This window comes from Salvia miltiorrhiza, chromosome 3, assembly GCF_028751815.1.
Source record: "Salvia miltiorrhiza cultivar Shanhuang (shh) chromosome 3, IMPLAD_Smil_shh, whole genome shotgun sequence".
Taxonomy (NCBI): domain Eukaryota; kingdom Viridiplantae; phylum Streptophyta; class Magnoliopsida; order Lamiales; family Lamiaceae; genus Salvia; species Salvia miltiorrhiza.
In genome coordinates, this window is record NC_080389.1 from 50,545,666 (window position 1) to 50,566,429 (window position 20,764).

At 35.7% G+C, this 20,764-nt stretch overlaps 2 protein-coding genes across 3 annotated transcripts; both read left to right on the plus strand.

Moving 5' to 3' along the window:
* Positions 1-875: 875 nt before the first annotated feature.
* On the plus strand, positions 876-13,019 carry LOC131014165 (myosin-9-like). Of its 2 annotated transcripts, XM_057942050.1 has the most exons (39): positions 876-1,226; positions 1,563-1,691; positions 2,107-2,250; positions 2,380-2,525; positions 2,659-2,815; positions 3,015-3,073; positions 3,168-3,327; positions 3,434-3,583; positions 3,667-3,803; positions 3,886-4,032; positions 4,113-4,214; positions 4,292-4,349; positions 4,439-4,540; positions 4,764-4,801; positions 4,902-5,028; positions 5,121-5,303; positions 5,419-5,550; positions 5,680-5,789; positions 5,873-5,933; positions 6,259-6,436; positions 6,567-6,772; positions 6,847-6,966; positions 7,412-7,510; positions 7,651-7,872; positions 7,955-8,094; positions 8,746-8,860; positions 8,958-8,984; positions 9,066-9,317; positions 9,403-9,558; positions 9,634-9,831; positions 9,944-10,087; positions 10,854-10,924; positions 11,004-11,103; positions 11,173-11,229; positions 11,470-11,526; positions 11,612-11,692; positions 11,797-11,879; positions 11,978-12,175; positions 12,609-13,019. In XM_057942050.1, exons 1-38 carry the CDS (start codon positions 1,224-1,226, stop codon positions 12,099-12,101), a joined length of 4,575 nt encoding a protein of 1,524 aa, XP_057798033.1. In that variant the 5' UTR covers positions 876-1,223; the 3' UTR covers positions 12,102-12,175; positions 12,609-13,019. The 2 variants fall into 2 exon arrangements, with proteins under 2 accessions (XP_057798033.1, XP_057798032.1); XM_057942049.1 differs by lacking the exon at positions 876-1,226 and having other exon boundaries at positions 1,557-1,691.
* A 1,864-nt stretch (positions 13,020-14,883) lies between these two features.
* On the plus strand, positions 14,884-15,606 carry LOC131014168 (transcriptional regulator SUPERMAN-like). The gene has a single exon (XM_057942055.1). It carries the CDS (start codon positions 14,892-14,894, stop codon positions 15,423-15,425), a length of 534 nt encoding a protein of 177 aa, XP_057798038.1. The 5' UTR covers positions 14,884-14,891; the 3' UTR covers positions 15,426-15,606.
* The last annotated feature ends 5,158 nt before the right edge of the window (positions 15,607-20,764 follow it).

The following is a 20,764-nucleotide window of genomic DNA, read 5'->3' on the forward strand; positions in this document are numbered from 1 at the left end:
CTTGTGTTTCCTTCTTTTCTACAGCACGAGTTGCTTTACTGAAAGCTCTCATCTTGTTTATCAACAATTTTTGTATACACTTCTACAAATGATGAAATCAAATTTGATGTCAATAAAATTTTAGCAAATTCAATTAATTGTTACAAAAATCTTGAATGCTGATCTGCAGGATATTCAAAGACGAATTTAAAATGTTCCTCCACACCAAGTCACCAACCATCACCTGAGATAGAAGACGAATAAAGATTTGATTATTTTTTTTCACTTTTGCGGCATCATATACTCCATCAATTAGAAAAAAATCTTACATAATTATCTTCCTATAAAATCCCATGAAATAAGGGATAAATAGATTACAATTTTCGGAATAACATTTATAAAATACAAAATGAAATGTCAACTAGGCCGCAAATCTTTAAAAATAAATACTCAAGATTAGTTTTTATTTCTCATTTAATAGGATGTTCTTATATTTATATATAAAAAAAGGATGTTCTTATATATATGATCTCCATATATTGGAAAAATTATCATTTATTTCATATAACACATATAAACAGACGAACTCATATTTATTCATATATTTCACTTGAAGAACTTGGTTGGGTTGGTAATAGTAATAATATTAAATGAACACACTATACTAGAACCTTAATTTTCATATCCGACACAAATCATTTTGTGCTAAAATAAAATATTTGCTTGTTGAAAAAGATGATATAGTTACAAAAACAATTTAATTCACAATGCATTGCAATTGCTTGTTTAGAAAACGATTAATTGGTGGGACAATGTTAAATCCTAACAACTTATATTAATTAAAGTCTAAAAACAAGAGAGAGAAAGAGAGATATGTCTAAAAAGAAAAATAGGAAGCGAAACACACTGAGTCTACCCGCCAAAAACGCACACACAGTTCACAGATGTCGGATGAAGCATTCAACCCCTCTCCGACAACGTAGGATTCTCCCAGAGATGTCTCTCCCCTCCACAAATCCATTCTCCCTCCTTGATCCTAAGGTCTCACTCCCTCTACTCACAATTCCAACAAAACCATTTCCACGATTAATCAACACAGCCATTTTTCTCATATTCACTTTTTTCCTCCCACACTTTCAACATTCCCGCTTTCATGAATTGGGATCAGGATTTCGCTTCTTCTTGAACGCCAATGACACGGAACTCGATGTAGTCGGAGTTTCTGCGTCTCTTGAGCTAATAAGATGGTATGTCGCATTTTACATCTTTGATTTCATTGCGTCTTTTGTTTTTTCTTGTTTGTTAAGGAATTAATGCTATCATCTCTAGGCAATCACCATTCTAAATAGGAAATTATGCCCCATTATCATTGATTGGGTGTTTATGTAGGCGAGTTTAGTGTATTGAGAACATGAAGCGATTGATCAATCTCATAATGTATTGCCACCTAGTTTGGTTCTGAAACTGAAGTTTATGATCAAGAACTCGTAGTAGGATTTAGTTTGCTACTGGCAAAACATGAAAAGCAAGAGCTGGAATTGCAATCTTGATTTGCTAAAGATCTTTGTTAAATTCATATGCAGGGTACCCCGGTTAATATCACTGTAGGTTCTCATGTCTGGGCTGAAGAACCGGAAGTTGCTTGGATTGATGGGGTGGTGTCAAAGATAAATGGAGCCGAAGTTGAAGTGGATGCATCTAACGGGAAGAAGGTAACTTGTCGCTTATTAAGCATTCAACAGCTTACTAAATATGAAGTCACCTCTTGTTCCTGTATATGAAAGTTCTGCACTTTCATTATTGTAAGGGCCTTTGAAGAAAAGATATTTGAAATTTGAAAAGCTAAATATATCTACTGAACAGAATTCTTGGATGGGATAGATCATAGCTTGCAGGAAACATGAGCATCTCTTATCATTTTCCGGCATTTCTGTTGGACTCCATAATTATCTTTGTCTGCACTTGAGAAAATAGAAAAGATAATAAATAATTATATGATGAATTCTCACAGTTGAGGGGCGTAGATGCTCTTCTTTTCATGTATCTGTCAATGCTAAGTGTTCTTGTTTGAGTAGATTTTGGCAGTGCTTATTTGATAAAGGTATATTTTTTATTTTAAATTATCAGATTGTTTCAAAATTAGCAAACATATACCCTAAAGATGAGGATGCACCTCCTGGTGGGGTTGATGACATGACCAAACTATCATATTTGCACGAGCCCGGAGTGTTGCAGAACTTAGCAGCAAGATACCAGCTCAATGAAATATATGTAAGATAATTGTAATATCAAGTTCAAAATCTTGCTTGTTCTATATTCTTCCTGAAAAGATGATTATCAATGTCCTCGTCTGTTCGTGGCTCCATTTTAATATTATACCCCACTCTTGGATTACGACAGACTTACACTGGAAGTATTCTTATTGCCATCAATCCATTTCAAAGGCTTCCTCACATTTACGATGGCCACATGATGGAGCAATACAAGGGAGCACCATTTGGGGAACTGAGTCCTCATGTATTTGCTATTGCTGATATGTCTTACAGGTGATAGACAATGCCGCTTTCTTCCTTCTTTCTTTCGTTCTTCCCGCCCCTTCAATCGTTCATTCTTTCTTGCGGTTCGGCTTTTATATAAGATATAATTCAAATAAATTCTGAGTCATCTATTTTGAGTTAGGGCAATGATAAACGAGAAAAAAAGCAACTCGATTTTGGTTAGTGGTGAAAGTGGTGCTGGTAAGACGGAAACAACTAAGATGCTTATGCGATACCTCGCCTATTTGGGAGGCCGTAAAGGAACTGAAGGGCGCACAGTTGAACAACAAGTTCTTGAGGTAAAACATGTCATGTGGTTCTAGTATATCTGTAATCTTATGAATCATCGAGAAAATTTAAGATTGATGCTCCAGCCTCTGATATCCCAATTATTTAAGTTTTCCATTTAAAAATCAGGTTTTTTGAACTGATACTTTTTCAATGAGTAATTACCCCTGTGTTGAACAAATTTGAAGTTCTCTGAGTGGTTTGATGCAGTCAAATCCGGTGCTTGAAGCATTTGGAAATGCAAAAACTGTCAGAAACAACAATTCAAGGTGAGACATTTGACAAAGTTGTGTAAGAAGTTGTTCGTGTGAAAATTAAGTTGCCTCTGCCACCCTGAATGCTAATTAAGTTTTGATGGTGCAGTCGTTTCGGTAAATTTGTTGAGATTCAGTTTGATAAGCATGGAAGAATATCAGGGGCAGCCATTAGAACATATCTTCTGGAGAGATCGCGGGTCTGCCAAATTTCAGATCCTGAACGCAATTATCATTGTTTCTATCTTCTTTGTGCAGCGCCACAGGAGGTAAGCTAATCTTGTACTATCATTCAAGCTTATTTTTCAGATCAGATCAATATCCATACAAAATTATATTAATTTTATTTATCTGAGTAGTTCTACATTTTATCAGGATGTTGAGAAATATAAGCTGGGACATCCAAAAACATTTCACTATCTTAATCAGTCTAACTGTTTTGAACTCGTTGGTGTAAGTGATGCTCATGATTTTTTGGCTACAAGGAGGGCCATGGACATTGTTGGAATAAGTAAAACAGAGCAGGTGCAATTTTATCACTCAGATTTTCGTCTTTCAAGACATCTTTTCTTTTTGAAGGTGCTTAATATTGTTCCGGCATTTTTCAGGATGCGATTTTTAGGGTGGTGGCATCTATTCTTCATCTTGGTAATGTTGAATTCGCTAAGGGGAAGGAAGCTGATTCATCGGTGTTGAAGGATGAGAAATCAAAATTCCATCTTCAGACTGTGGCAGAGCTTCTCATGTACCATTGAAGTTCTATTTTAAATTAGTAGTATATATTAGCAGTTATCAGCTTCTAAGTTATGAATTTCTACCCTCATTAGGTGTGATCTTGCTGCACTGCAAGATGCATTATTGAAGCGTGTGATGGTAACTCCAGAAGAAGTTATTAAGAGAAGTCTGGATCCTGAAGGTGCAAAAATGAGTAGGGATGGGTTTTCGAAGACGATGTATTCCCGCTTGTTTGACTGGTATGGTGCTTCCTTCAAATTTTCTGCACGACTTTTTTTCTTTCATGGTTTAGTAACATGCCAGTTCTGAAAATATATAGGTTGGTCGACAAAATTAATAACTCAATCGGGCAAGATCCAAATTCCGATGTCCTTATTGGTGTTCTTGATATCTACGGTTTTGAAAGTTTCAAAACTAACAGGTAAGCATTGATTGAACAATGCCAATATGATGTTATGTCGGGATTGTCTGAGCTAACTCGTAACCTTGTACCATCAGTTTTGAACAGTTCTGCATTAATTTTACCAATGAAAAGCTACAGCAGCATTTTAATCAGGTACTCCACTAATGCATTTTCAGCTATTATGACTTGATGATGTCATAAATAATAGCCGTCACTGAATTTCTACAAATTCCTTTTTTCAGCACGTTTTCAAGATGGAGCAGGAAGAATACACCAAAGAAGCGATCAACTGGAGCTATATAGAATTTGTTGATAACCAAGACGTCCTCGATCTTATCGAAAAGGTTACTTAATAAATACAAAGCAGCTATGCTTTGTGCTAGATTTAACTGTAGTTCATGTTACTTGGCTTGCACAATTTTTATTGAAATTCTTTACCATCCTGAGAAGCTAATCCAAATTTAGATATATACTCTAATTTGGCTTCTAATACGAGCATTACCATTTATATCTTTGTATTCTTTTGAAGTAATAGTTTCATAAAAACGGCTTTTACTGCTCTTGCAGAAACCTGGAGGGATCATTGCTCTTCTTGATGAGGCCTGGTAAGGTTTCACGTTTCTCTTTTTACATATCCTCGAAAGAATTATATTTATAATTCTGTTGTTATATCATCTTGTTCTTTTTCTCCTTCTACCTTGTCAGTATGTTTCCGAAGTCGACATATGAAACTTTCTCACAAAAGCTTTACCAGACATTTAAATCCCACAAACGTTTCATCAAACCGAAGCTGTCCCGTACAGATTTTACAATTTCTCATTATGCTGGAGAGGTACCTTGGATGTGATTCTTGTGGTGACGATATTTCTGTAACCTTCTGGTTTTCAACTCTAATGAACATGTCATCCTATTTTGTGCTTCCAGGTTCTGTACCAATCTGAACTGTTCTTGGATAAAAACAAAGATTATGTCGTTACTGAACATCAAGAGTTGCTGAGTGCTTCCAAATGCTCGTTTGTAGCAGGACTATTTCCTCCTGTTCCTGAAGAAACAAACAAATCTTCAAAAAATTCCTCTAAGTTTTCATCTATAGGGTCTCGTTTTAAGGTACATCTGGTTTTTCTTGCTCGGCATTTCTGGCACATCTTTACTTTACGATACCGAGCTCGTGAGGTCCTTCACTAAGTAAGTCAAAAGCTGATGTTTTTCTTAATTGGTACAGCTGCAACTCCAATCATTGATGGATACACTGAATTCTACAGAACCTCACTACATTAGATGCGTGAAGCCTAATAATCAACTCAAGCCTGCTATTTTTGAGAATGTCAATATCATGCAGCAACTGCGTTGTGGTGTGAGTGCAGACAGCTTGTCACTTTAGATTCTGTTTTTTTAGCAGAGTCACTTGAGATTATTAATATTTGTTAGTTAATACTATATTAAATCGAAAACCAAGTTGTTTCCTGCCCATTTTCCTTTACAGGGTGTTTTAGAGGCAATTAGAATTAGTTGTGCGGGCTACCCTACTCGTAAGACATTTTATGAATTTCTTCATCGTTTTGGTATTCTTGCACCAGAGGCCTTGGAAGGAAAGTAAGTTAAATTTCCCTTTGAGCTTAGTATATGATAAATGCTATTAATATCCTGAAGTAAACATCCCTTGTAATATTGAGCAGTACTGATGAAAAAACAGCGTGCAAAAAGATTTTGGAGAAGATGGGCATGACTGGAGCTCAGGTAATTTAATAGTTTGTCTCATAAAAAAATATTTTTCATTCTTTACTATGAAGTGTTCAATCTTCTTGCATATGACAAATACATTAGATACAAGATTAAGGAAGCTTCTTGATATTCAGTTCTCTTACTCCATTTTATTGTGAAAAATAAAGAGGAATCTTTAAATGGAAGAAGGCTGAATGTTCTAGTCTTGTATTTTCTTTTTTATTAATTTTATGTTTGAGACCCCTTCTGTAAATTGTCCTCTCTCTCTCTCAGATGTTTATAGTTTACTTTGGTTTGCATATAGATAAGGTAAGTACTATTATATGTCTTGTGATTGCAGACTGGAAAGACGAAGGTCTTCCTCAGAGCAGGTCAGATGGCTGATTTAGATGCTCGGAGAGCACTAATACTTGGTAATGCAGCGAGGACAATACAAAGAAGAATTCGAACGTATATCTCCCGGAAGTACTTCATTGCTTTGCTTAGTGCGGTAGCTACTTTGCAATCTATTTGTAGAGGTTCGCCTAATATCTCTATCCCAGTTTTTATATTGTCTTCGTCTCTCAGTTGAAACGGTTTAGCTTCCTGATGCTTAGATATCGCCATGTTTATTAACTGTAACGATTTTTATTGATCCATCCCTCTCAGGAAGGCTTGCTTGCAAACGATTTGACAACTTGAAAAAGGAGGCGGCTACTATTAAAATCCAGACAAACTTGAGAGGACACTTGACCAGAAAGAATTACTCAAGACTCAAGGAGTCGGTTGTAATAGTGCAAGCCGGAGTGCGAGCAATGGCTGCCCACCGTCAGTTTAGATATAGGAACCAGACTAAAGCAGCAATTATTATACAGGTGATTGAGCGATTCACTAACAAAAGTTTTAAGGCTCATTGATGTCATATCATAACTCAAAATAACGTTCTCAGGCCCGCTGGCGTTGTCATAGAGATCATTCATACTATAAGAAACTCATAAGGTCGTCGATTGTGGCCCAGTGCAGATGGAGGGGAAGGTGTTCTAGGAGAGAGCTTCGAAAACTGAAAATGGTAAATCTTAATATGATATGCCATCATCAGTATCATATTATACGAGATAATTATAGAATCTACTCCTGAGATTTGACACATTAACCAAAAATCCCCTTGAAGTACAAATATCCCTCGAAGTTTGTATTTGTTTTACAAACTCGGCTCTCAATATTGCAATTCTATTAAAAAGAAATTTGTATATCAAAAATTGATTGCGTTTTTTGTTTTTTTGTTTTTATTCTGGTGAATAGGTAAACTCTAAGGGTAAAAAATTACATTATAGCCTATATTATGTATTTCATTGATTGCATGTGATTACTTCAATGGAATGGGATTATGTTATATAGTTTACTACCTTTTCTTCAAGGACGGAGTAATCCTCATTCCTTACGGAAAATTAACAAAGTGTTCTTTCATCCTTCATTTTACCTATACACTACTGATAGACACTTCACATTTGCAGGCTGCTAAAGAAACCGGTGCTCTTAAAGAAGCGAAGGATAAGCTTGAAAAGCAGGTGGAAGACCTCACACTGCGTCTTCAGCTGGAAAAACGTCGGAGAGTAAGTGTACTCCTTGCTTACTAATTTCTTATGGGTGAATATAGAATTGTGTATCTGGGTATCTGGTTAAGTTCATTGTAAAAAATAATCAACTTGATTAAAGATGAGATGTTCTTGCTCTTGGCATATATTTATTCCAGACTGACGTAGAAGAGGCAAAAGTCCAAGAAGTGGCGAAGATGCAGCAGGCCATGGAAGCCTTGCAAAGCAAATTGGACGAAGCAAATGCACATCTTCTCCAAGAACGTGACGCAGCCCAGAAAGCAATTGTAGAAGCCACCACTGTTGTCCAAGAAACTCAAGTTCCTGTTGAGGATACAGCAAAGATCGAGGCTCTTACTGCAGAAATGGAAAAATTGAAGGTAATGCTCCAGTTGTGATTTAACTCTCTTTCAAACCTAGTCATGTTGGATTTGGTTCTCAATATAACATTATGGTTTGCAGGAGGAGTTGCAAGCTGAAAAACAACGAGCTGATGCAGCTGAAAAGAAATCTACTGAAACCCAGACTTCAGTTGAGGGAAAGAGTCAGAAGCTAGATGAAACTGAGAAACGAGTATCACAGCTTCAGGAGTCTATGAGCAGGTAGAGTATTTCTAGTTGTTCTCCTTGAATGTTTCGAAGAGTAGTACTCAGTTATCACCCAACAAGCAACGTCGATACTCTTCTTGCTGGAATAACTTGAGGATTGTTGAAGTCCATATAACATAACTGTGTTACATTTGGCAGGTGAAGCGTGGTTTTTCATATACTTGAAGAAGTATATTATATTAAAGTTATATTGCTGAAGTATGGTGCCATTGTTTCACTTCTCCAGATTTTCTCTTTTGGCCATATTTCCAACTTTATTAGCTAAATCTTATTCTGGAATTGTTATCCAACTTCATTTTTTAAATCCAATTCTGGAATTGTGTGTTTTTATTTTACTTCAAAAAATGATGCACAATGCATTGGCCAACCATTCTTTTGATTAACCAGTTGCATTACTAACACCATGAATAACATAAGACCAAAATCTCTAAATTCTACTTTTGACTACTTCCATTCATATCCTCGATATTTCTAAATTTATTCCTAAATATGTTTACGATTTCTTTGTGCTATTCACTTCTCACAACCCAAATGGAATTTTCTCTGATGTTTGTTCTAATTGCAATCTCTATCTGATTTGTCTTTGTCTTACACTGTTCAGCATTTGAGTTAGTATAGTTTATCTTAATTTTTCCATTGCTTTAGGCTTGAAGAGAAGTTGAGTAATGTAGAGTCAGAAAATAAGGTTCTTCGCCAGCAAGCCCTGACTATGGCACAGAACAATAAAATGCTTTCAAGAAGTTCAAGGTCAATTATGCAGGTAAATTTAAATTAAACTGTTTTTTTCAAAACAATTCCATCAAGTGAACTATTTTCGCTAATATATCTTGTTATTTTGATTCTATGAAAATTTTCAGAGGGCTGAAAGCACAAAAACAGCAGTAGTAAGTCATCTATTTTTAAGTTATACTTTGTCGGTTAAGCAGAGCAGTTTCTAATGTTATTATAATTTAATACTGTAAAAGGATTTCCATAGCCCTTCAATGATCTTAAGGGAACAACAAGAGGACGACAGGCCTCAAAAGTCACTAAATGAGAAGCAACAAGAATATCAAGATCTGCTCATCCGTTGTATCGCTCAGCATTTGGGCTTCTCCAGAGGCAGACCTATTGCTGCCTGCATCATCTACAAATGTCTGAGGCAGTGGCATTCATTTGAGGTCGAGAGGACAAGCATTTTCGACAGGATAATACAAACCATTGGCAATGCTATTGAGGTAATGATCATCGGATCCAATCCGCAAGTTGTGTAATACTAGTTGTCTTAGCCCTTCATGACTTTAAAGTGCCTTTGTACTGCAGACCCAGGACAACAATGATATCTTGGCATATTGGCTGTCCAATGCATCGACCTTATTGTTACTGCTGCAACGCACGCTGAAAGCTGGAGGAGCGGCTGGAGCAGCTCCACAACATAGGCGATCTCCTTCGGCCACTCTGTTTGGGAGAATGACACAGGTTCAACTTAATGCCATTCTGATGTTCAGGTTAAGTCTATAAACTTCTCCTAACTATTGAATTTCTTTCCCTCAGAGTTTCCGCAGTACCCCTCCAGGCGTTAATCTTTCATTACTGGGTGATGATGCAACGGGTTCCGTACGCCAAGTGGATGCCAAATACCCTGCATTATTGTTTAAACAGCAGTTGACTGCTTATGTGGAGAAGATTTACGGAATGATTCGCGACAATCTTAAGAAAGAGATTTCTCCACAACTTGGACTTTGCATTCAGGTATTTTCCATGTAACTAATAAATATTATCAAAAGAATTCAGTTTACCTTTTGCAGAACAACATCAGGTGGCAAATCATTCATCATTCATGTTTGTATCATGATTCGTACAGGCTCCAAGAATATCTAGAGCAAACTTAATTAAAGGAGGAGCACGTAATCTGGCAAATGCTGCCGCTCAGGAAATCTTAATTGCCCATTGGCAAGGAATTGTGAACAGCCTTGGGAATTTCCTCAATATACTGAAAACAAATCATGTAAGGATGACTTGTTGCACTCTTTTTTCTTTCCATTGATCAGTGGAAATTCTATTTTAATTTTCTTACCTTGTAGCTCATTATTTTATGATTATATACTTTTGATTATTGGTTCAGCATATTCCTTTTCATTAGGAATTCAGGTATCTTGAAGTGAAGTTCATGATACCTCTGTGTCTTCATATGATGCATATAGTGGTATCCATTTTTACTCGTGCCTTTTACCATAATGGTTATCATTCTACGATAACTGGGTTTTGGTGAACACAGTGATGTTTCCTACTTCGGGGAACATCAATTTCCTTGAGCATTACTAGGAATTTAACAAGGGCTGCAACTCCAACTAGAGATCAATATTCCACAATCACCACTACTACTGATACAAAAGTCAACCAGTCTTAAATAATAGCTCTGTTAGTAAATGTCAGAATCTTGATCATGCATGAGAGGTCCATTGCAACTTGAACAGAGCTTAACTCATTGGAAGTTTCGAACTGTGTATAGTGGGTAGTAGTAGAACAAAATTAGCATATTTTCTATCCTTAGATGTTTGTATATGAATAACTGAAGCATACTTGTTCTGTAGTGTTGCCCCATACAAATTTTGAATCTGTTCTTCCTGTTAAAATGTGTGATTTTTATGTGGTCATGATTATTTGGCTAATTCCTACACGCGATAGATGTTTCTGATGCAAGTTTTAAGCAGATGTTCATACATTTCAATTATTGTGCATTTGACAAAAAAATATTGTGAAAACATCTTCAGGTGCCTCCATTTTTGGTTCGGAAAGTGTTCACCCAAATATTCTCTTTCATCAATGTGCAGTTATTCAACAGGTGCACCACATTGCCTTTGTGTACTTGGATGTATGTACCGTTCATTATCAGACCCTTGAACTAATGTTGTTTCTTGCAGCCTTTTGCTGAGACGAGAATGCTGTTCGTTTAGTAATGGCGAATATGTCAAGGCTGGATTGGCTGAATTGGAGCACTGGTGTTACAAGGCAACTGATGAGGTATTCAATTTTATCAAATGAAAATATATGTCATTCTTTTATTCCTGCTAAATTCACTGTGTATTCCAGTATGCCGGGACGGCCTGGGATGAGCTAAAGCATATACGACAAGCTATAGGATTCCTGGTAGTTGCTCTCTCTCTCTCTCTCTCTCTCTGCATATGTGGTTCCCAACCTTTGCCTGAATTCCGCAGATAATAATTATCTAGCAAGGTTTATATCTCTCGCTGTATGCTTTTAGGCATGTAGACAGTTTAAGGACCAAATTTATTCCCTAATCTCTCGCTGTATGCCTTTATGCATGTAGACAGTTTAAGGACCAAATTTATTCCCTAACATGTGTCCAAATGTTCTGTTATTGTTCAGGTCATACACCAGAAGCCGAAGAAGACTCTCGATGAAATAAGTCATGATCTTTGTCCTGTATGTTGTCTAATTGCATTCCTCTTACATAACTTCTATTCTGAAGTCTGCATTTCATCTTGATGAGTTTCTGCATCTTCAACAGGTCCTCAGTATACAACAGCTGTACAGGATCAGCACTATGTACTGGGATGACAAATACGGCACGCATAGCTTATCACCAGATGTAAGTGATTGTTCTCGTCTTACCCGTGCTGCAACTGTTATTATGTAGAGAAACGAATTGGTCGACTGAGTTTATTCCTGCCTTTACTGGCTTTTTCTTCAAAGGTAATATCGAGCATGAGGGTACTGATGACTGAGGATTCAAACAATGCTGTTAGTAGTTCTTTCCTGCTGGATGATGATTCAAGGTTGGATACGAAAATTGTCCAAATTTAGGCTTCTTCACTGTTACTTTTTTCAATCTTTCCCTTGGGTTATATTTTAATTTGAATTGCTTGTATTGCAGCATTCCGTTCTCTGTGGATGACATGTCGAAATCAATGGACACATTTGATATTTCAGACATTGAACCACCACCACTGATTCGTGAAAACTCTGGCTTCAGCTTTTTACTGCCTCAAACTAACTGATCATAGTTGATTGTGTCTTCATCTAAAGCCATGCTGAAACATCCTCATTTGGTGACATCTCCGGATGGCAAACAGTAAGTGAACCGTAATTCTCAAGCACTACATTTGTCATTAGAAAGTCTTGTCACAATGAAACCTTACAAATTAGGGCTTTCCCTTAGGCTGCTAATCACATAGAATTGGAGGGATTTTATTCTTTTGAAATCAGATAAAGGAACAAATAAATATCCCTTGATATATACGGTTTTCTCCCTGTTATGTGAATTCCTTTTTGTGATTACTACATAGATTTATTATGTATCTTTCATTGCATATAGGAGACATATTCCTTGTACACAATAGCACATTAATACAAGAAAGAGAAAGAGTGAAGTAAAACAGCCAATTTAGCTGCAGGACCTGAGAAATGTTTCGTTTTTATACGAGCTCTTTCCAAGTTAACATATGTTAGTGAAACATGCATGCTCATTTCCTAGTCTGAAACTTTGGATTTACATATGGTTACAGGAATATAAATGAATTTCAATCAGCCCTGTGCTTGCTGCAAGCTGGAATGTCCTAAATATACATTGAACATGTCTGATTTCGAAGGAGAAGCTCGATTGTGCTTGACTGAAACCCTAATGTTTGCCAACTTAATCCGTTGCTGCTCGATCAGCACAAGTGTCAAGAACTTAAGCAGATAGTGAGCTCAATCTTGAAATTATTGGCTATATGTCACTTTTTCCCTAAGACATTCCATGATATTATATATTGACGAAACTTGGGAATTTATATTGATGTAATAATCCCAGGTGTTGTTTTTGTAGTATCTTTTAGTTTGAAGCACATCCAATATTGCTGATATTTGGCGGGAAAGCATTAAGTTTAAATAGAAGAAACTCATTCTCTTTACTGAAATTTATCTTTTTGCTGACATTTTTGTTTTTTTTACTATGTATGTTAACGAGGGGTTTGCATTGTTTAAAGACATATATAATGATTGCTTCTTTGTCTCAAAATATATAATGATGGGATCGTGTGAATAGTCCTTGAATTTATTTAAGTTATACTGCAGTATTTAATTTATTGAATCACCCCATTGTACAATATATATGTAAGATACTCATCAGTTATAATTAATTATGTCAAGTTATAAATGTTCTACAAATAGTAAAGTATTTTGTCACTGTTGTCCACTTTTAGTAATATTATCACAATTACTGCCTTATATTGTACGAGATCTATCTTTTTAAATTGGATGCTATATATTTTATGTGAGCATTGTTTGTTAGGGATATCTTTTTTATTTTATATGATTAATTTTATAATTTACATAAAAATCAAACTCAATTCGTTTACTTTCCCTTTAACTTCAAATAATTAACAAAAATGAATAAATTGAACTTTGTTAAAATAGGACCGTAACTTTCAGTGTTTTAAAAAGGATGACTATATGTTACAGAATTTGAAAATGAGAACTACATATTATGAAATTTGAAAATGAGGATTATATATAGCTTTCATTTTTCACATTTACACTCCTATTTCCGGTCGTGATGGAAGCTATAGTCCTCATTTTGATGTGTTAAATAGGAGTGTAAATGTAAAAATAGAAGCTATAGTCCTCATTTTCAAATTTCGTAACATACAGTCCTCGATTTCAAATTCCGTAACATATAGTCATCTTTTTGAAAAACACTAAAAGTTACGGTCATGTTTTAACAATTAGCTCTCTAAAACTAATTATCTTAATAACAATTTATAAGGTATTATAGAATTAAAATAAATGTATAAAATAAAAAGATAATGTTAATTAATTAACATGAGTTAAACGCGATTGATGCTCACATAAGATATATAACAAAATATTTATGTCTTTGTATATACATGTTTTAATTAAGCTTGATATATTCTTATAATCTTTTTGAATTAGTATGTATGGAATACTAGAAAAGAGCAACCATACAACAATATTTTTTGGGACCATTTTAATGTTGGCATTTATGAGATGTTAAAATTACACTACTCGACTAGCGCATGGTTGTCCTCTTTTTATTATGTTTCAATTACATGAAATTATAAGTGTCCATATAACACACACGGTTTTGCATATTAGCTACACACGATGAGCAAATTCAATTAAAGTTGAACTGCAAATTTAGTATGATGTCATGCAAAAGAGGACTATATGTAGATTTAATAATTAGGTAAATTTATACCAAAATCTTTTATAGAACAATATATTACGTAGTTTGATTTCATCCCTGTCACCACTTTCAAAATGTCAGTAAGACAAAAAAGAACTGATTGACAAAGTTATTCTCAATAACAATATTATTCTTTTGAATGCATGTGTCAAGTCCACCTCTCTCTCTCTCTCATATATATATATATAGTGGGTCAATTCCATTGAAATTAAATCTTGATCAGTTTCATTGTGAGTGTTTGTGCAGTGATCTGCCAGGACTAAATATGATTATTCGTTGAGGTTGTCAAAATCTGCTAACAATCACATATAATCAATATTGTGAAGAGTGGTAAACACCCACTAGATTTCACCTCCATTTAGCAAAAAAATAACCCCACTACAACCCTAAAGCTCATTGCACTTATTTTTTAAGCAATCCCCATTTTTGGCAACAGACAATTTGCAGATGAACTACAAAACTCAATGACACAACCCTCAGTTACAAACCCCAAATCTTTTTTTGTTTTTGTTTTTTCTTCCTCCCATTAGAGTCCTACACTGTTCCAGTTCAAGAAAACAACCCCTCCAGCTCCTTTATCATCTCCATCTCTTCTTCAGCCATGGAGAAATATTCCAAGTGGGCTTGTGATCAAAGGTTGAGAGATGGAACGAATCTGAGCTTCGAGAGAGATCGAGCTTATGGATTCTCGTGGCCTCAGAGGAACTATAGGTGCAGCTTCTGCAACAAGGAATTCAAGTCTGCACAAGCTCTTGGAGGCCACATGAATGTGCATAGGAGAGATAGGGCAAGAATGAGGCTTTCTCCCTCTCCAAACCCTAACCCTAACCCTAACCCTAACCCTAACCCTAGTTTGTCCTTGTCTACCTCCACCCCTAAGTTGTTGCCTTGTAATGTGGCATGTCTTTCTCTCATCAACTCACCCTCTCCTCCTCCTCTGCAAGAAGACGACTTCGCAGCCATTCGCCGTTCCTCGCCTTGCCTAGCTAGAGAGGATCTTGGAAAATACAAGAATCATGGTTTTGCAACAAGGAATGATGTTATTAGATTGGATTTGAGCTTGGGTTTGATCCAAGATGCTAACAAGGATTTGGATTTGGATTTGGATTTGGAGCTTCGACTTGGTTATTCCTAGAGATGGAAGAATTGATCATCATCATCATCAAAACTGTAATGTGGTATGTCCAAATATGATTTTCATTTGAACCTTTAATTTGTTAATTACCTCTTTTTTCCTTCCTCTTCCGATTGTTTCCGCCAAAATGGAAGCTATATATATAATTAGGAAGTAATTTCCAGTGTTTAAGTAGAGGAAGAAGGAGACAAATAAAAGCAAAAAAAATCGAATTGCATCACCTTTCTTAATTTTCTTCTTCCCTTAGAGCTAGATTGTGTGACGCGCGCCATAATTCCATTGGTATATATATATATATATATATATTTCATTTCATGTGTTAATTTTATTTAAATGTAATGACACATATATATTTCTTTCATTTCTGTCTACCTCTTCCACTAATTAATTTTCTTTTTTAATCCATGTTCTTGGTTTACTGAAGGAGTTTTCCCTTTTGCCAATTAATGTGTGATGATGATGGATCATATTTGGGAGAGAATTATCTGATAATAACTCAGCTAGTGCTTGGTATAATTTAATTAACTTCTATTTCCAGTTACCCGCATTGCCCCTTTTTTATTTGTATTTTATTTAGCCGTGCATATCCCCATTATTAGAAATAAAATAATCCCATCATTTTGTATCACATATATATGAAAGAAATATGTATACCAGTTTTGTCCAAAATGTGATGTATGGGCCTAACCCCTCCAAATTCTTGATCATAACTCAAAATACTCAATCCGTGAAAAAAATTAAAAACAATGCATTAATTACAGTAGCTGGCCTTGTCCAAACTCATGATTGATCCAAACCAAATTTTGTATTTTTTTTATTAAAACAAAAAACAGAAGAAAAACACAGCACTGGATCGCAGAGTTTCATTAAATTCGTTTCAGCAAAAAAGAAAGAAATATATTGCATGAGAGATTGGAAAGGACAAAGAAGATAAAATTAATGAAGGGAAGCATGTGGTGATGATTTCATGTGATCTGTAAATTAAAGAGTGATGCTAATGGCACTGTAGTTTGTACCATGAATGAATGGAAGGGAAGGGATATTGCATTTTCCAACATCTGGTCTTTTGCATGTTCCCAACAAATGCCTGCGTGTCAGCAGCAGCATCATCACCTTTCTCTTTTTAGAAACACACAATTTTCTCCCCTTCTAACCAAATTAACACCAATTCTATCATGCCTTCAACCTCACATTTCCTACCTTATTCATCATTCTCTAATTAATTCTACTACTACATGTTTTCACAAACAAAAATTCAAAACCCTAAAACAGATAGCACTATATACGAAAATTTAAATCTACATGTTTTGACCCACCGCCCTATATCTCTGAATTTGAATTATTATTACTTTGTTCTTTTATTAATAATACATACAAGAATAATAAATACATGAATATTATTACTCCGTGCACGACGCATCTTCCTATCCTTATTTGAAATATAGTTTGACTATCATTCTTAAAATTTCAATATACACATATTATTACTAACAGATCCACATAAACTCACTAGCTAACTATCACCATTTTTTTAAAATTGTGCATTCAGGCCAAATACACAACTAAATCTTTTTAAATCCTATACTGAAAAATTGAAGAAAATATTTAGTGAATGAAGTGAGTAATATATAGAGAGAGAATACACCATCATGGCAAATCTTCCTTTGGTAGTATATATATAAAACTTAATTAATGTCCCTTTGGTAGTATATAAAACTTCATCTGAATCCTTAATTATTACTATAAGATCTACTATTAATTACCTTCTTTATCCTAGAAAATAGTTCTAATTTTCTTTTGGGACGTCCATAAATAGTCTTTTCTCCACTTACATATACTCAATCAATTTTATTAAAATTTCTATCACTTTCTACTAGGACTATTTTTCCTAGACCTAAAGAGTATTGTTAAAAGATAAATACATGATTATAATATAGGAAATGCATTCTTCCAAAGATAAATACAAAGTATTGTATATGTAAAAATAGGCTAGTTCGAGAGAGAGCTAGGGAGGTGTGTTCCACCACAGGTGAAAAATGATAGACAAAAGAAGTAGTACTTGAGGGGAAGATGAAAAAGGGTGACAGTGGAGAGGGGGGTCTGTTTTTAGTGAAAGGAAATAAGACAAGCTCACGAGAGAGAGAGAGAGGTATGGGATAAAGAAGGGGTAGTTAGTTCAGTATTGAGCAGTGGGTAGACGTCACCACCATCACTCATCTCATCAACATTCACATTTAATTTCATACATTTATTTACTCATTCTATCCTTGTCCTTTCTCATTCACTCAATTTGTACTACTCTATTCTCACTCTATCTCCAAAACAGCATCCTATTCCTCTATCTCTTCCCTTTCCTCTTACCAAACTAATTAATTAAAAATACAAATATCAATCCTAGGCCTAGAGCTAATATTATTTTAGATAAATGTATTCATCAAAAGTTATGTGTTAGAGTTATAGTGACCCACATTGAACTTATATATATCCAAGCTTTATTGAGCTTGGGCTAGCTGTCTTGTTGTAGGTAGTCGAATTTTATTCACTACAAATTCATGTGTTAGTTGAGTCTTTGTCTGTAGAGACTAGAGACATAACAAAGGTGATAGTGTGGTATTTCTTTAATTGAGCTAGATTAGATTAAAGGCTTCATTTTAATTTGGAGCCTATAAATACCACATGAATTAAAGAGGTGGTGTACGTACAATAATTCACAATTTTTTTATAAAGAATTGCAAGCTTAATTTGTCCATACTAATACTTGGCGACAAAGTGATACTAGAACTAGCCAACTAGGTGTGTTTGGATACAAAGAATTTGAAGAAAGATATTGAACGTAACACCCTTTGTGGTTCCATCACTCTAAAGATTGGTGAATAAAAATGAAGGCTTTAGATTCTAAAAAAAAAATTAAAAAAAAATGAAGGCTTTAGTGATAACAATGTTGATGCTAAAGATGTTGTCGCTAGCTAGGAAGAAAAAGATCATAAAAGGTGCTCTCATTCACCCATCCGTTGAAATAGAAAATTTATTAAAAGACAAAAAAAAAAACTTAAAATAAAACCAAACCATAAAATACAGACTAAAGATCGAGCATCATCAAAACTTTCCAGCCAAAACTCAGAAGAAGAGACACCGATAAAGGAAAAAGAGTACTCGTCTATTACAAAAGAAGGGAAGAACCACCACAGGACGGAGGAGCACTGACAAAGCAGAAAACTCCAGAGAAATGAAAAACTAAAAAAAGTCGAAAACCAACGAAATCAAACTCGCCCGAACCCAGATCCTAGCGCTCCACGAGCCTGAAAAAGATTCAGGGGAGCCACTCCAAACCAAAACCGCAAAGCTCTGGAATGGAGAGAACCGAGCAAAAGCTAAAACAAGAGCACCACGACCGCCGTAAAGAAGAAACACGAAAACCAAAGCAAGCTCCAAAGAAGCACCATAAACAAAAGAAAAGATCAACAACCGAAAAAACCAACCGCCCAACCGAGACGTAGCTTGGTCGAGATAACCAATGGCTCTCATTCATCCATCAAAAATTGGATCAAAAGATATTTGCATGGGAAAGTAGCCACATCCACGGAAGCATACCAAAATATTATTTCAACGAATTTGATGGAGTGAAGAAGTGCGTCTCCGAATATTAAGAGGAGAAATTGAATCCAAATCCATATCCAATTCAAATCGTATGGTGTTTGCCCATTACAAACCAAATAAAGTGGAGACCTAAAAAAATAATCGTGTTGTTGGAAATTTTTTAGGTCCTTTTCAAAATTTAATTATGTAGTTAACTTAAAAACTAAGGATGTGTTATCTTTGATCGTAAATTTAGTATAAAAAAAGAGATAAAAAAAATTCTCCATTTAAATCTTTCATTCTTTTTCCTTTTTTTTGTACAAAAGAGAATTTCACCATTTCTCGTATTTCATTATTTTCACTCAAATTGGTGTGATAATATTATCCCTCCTTTAAATGAAAAGAATGAATAGGAAATGGTGAAATAATCTTTTATAGAAAATGAAAGAAAATAAAAGTGGGATTTAAAGGGAGATTTTTTATCTTTTTTTTTTTCATGATAAATTTACAGCTAAGTAAGAGACCACACCCTTATAAAATTTTGATATTAAAAATATATGAATAAATTTAACTTAAGCTTTTAGTTTGAACATTTTGAGCAAATTGCTTGCACAAATCTGAAGGGGCTTGGGCCCAACTTAGCAAATCCAATCTTTTTTGATAGATTAGATATCCACATATCGATTAAAATAGCGAGAAAATTGGGCCTATCCCTATTGTGTACAACTCCTGTATAGAACTCCAGCGAAAGTCTGGCCCACGTTAACGTGTCTAAAATAGTTACATTCCTTACCTAAATTTGGTAAAAGAAATCGAGAATTATGGAGTAGAAAATTAAGAGAGAATAGTAGTATATTTTAAAAGGGTTAATTATGTGAAAAATCATGAACTTTGGTCGGATTTCTAAACTTTCCATAAACTTTTTTTTTTATTTATAAAAAATTCCCTGAATTTAAGGGGTTGAACAATTTTTTCATGATTTTCGAAAATCCCCAAATTGAGTGCTGACATGACATTTTTGAGTGACCTGAAAAATGATATGGCACCGCCGGATGGGAACCAAAACGACGTCGTTTAGTTGGGCGTAAAACGACGTCGTTTTACATCAAATTTTAGCCCCCGTCTTCTCCTATCTGAACTCCGGCGAAGAGCCGCCCACCGGACCGCCCCTGCCCTCAGTTTTGCAGAGCCGTAGTTTCCCAAATCTCTCATTCCTTAATCTCGCCAGATCGATGAAAGGCGGCGCGAGGTCGGGTGGTGGCGCCACGCGAAAGGGGGCGCAACCCTAGGCGGCGCGAGGTCGGGTGGTGGCGCAGCGCGAAATGGGGCGCAAACCCTAGGCGGCGCGAGGTTGGGTGGTGGCGCCGCGCGAAAGGGGGCACAAACCCTAGTGAGGTGTGAGGTCGACGGCGCGAGATCTGGGGAAGAAGAAGATTTTTTGAGGTAGAAGAAGTCGACGGCGGCGATGGATGTTTGGGGAAGAAGAAGAACGGCGCGAGGTTTGTGGTGGACAGCGGCGGTGGAGGTATGGGGAGAAGAAGAATTTTTGGAATGATGCAAGGTCTGCGGTGGACGGCGGCGGTGGAGAATTCTGGATTGATGCGAGCCTAAAATTGAAGATGACGAAGATGAAAAATTGAACTTCTGGATTGGAGAATTCTTCAATTCCAGAGCTGACTAAGTATTCTTCAATTCCAGAGCAAAGTATTCTTCAATTCCAGAGCTGACTAAGCCTTGCCAAAGTGCAGCGCTGCTAGAGGCAG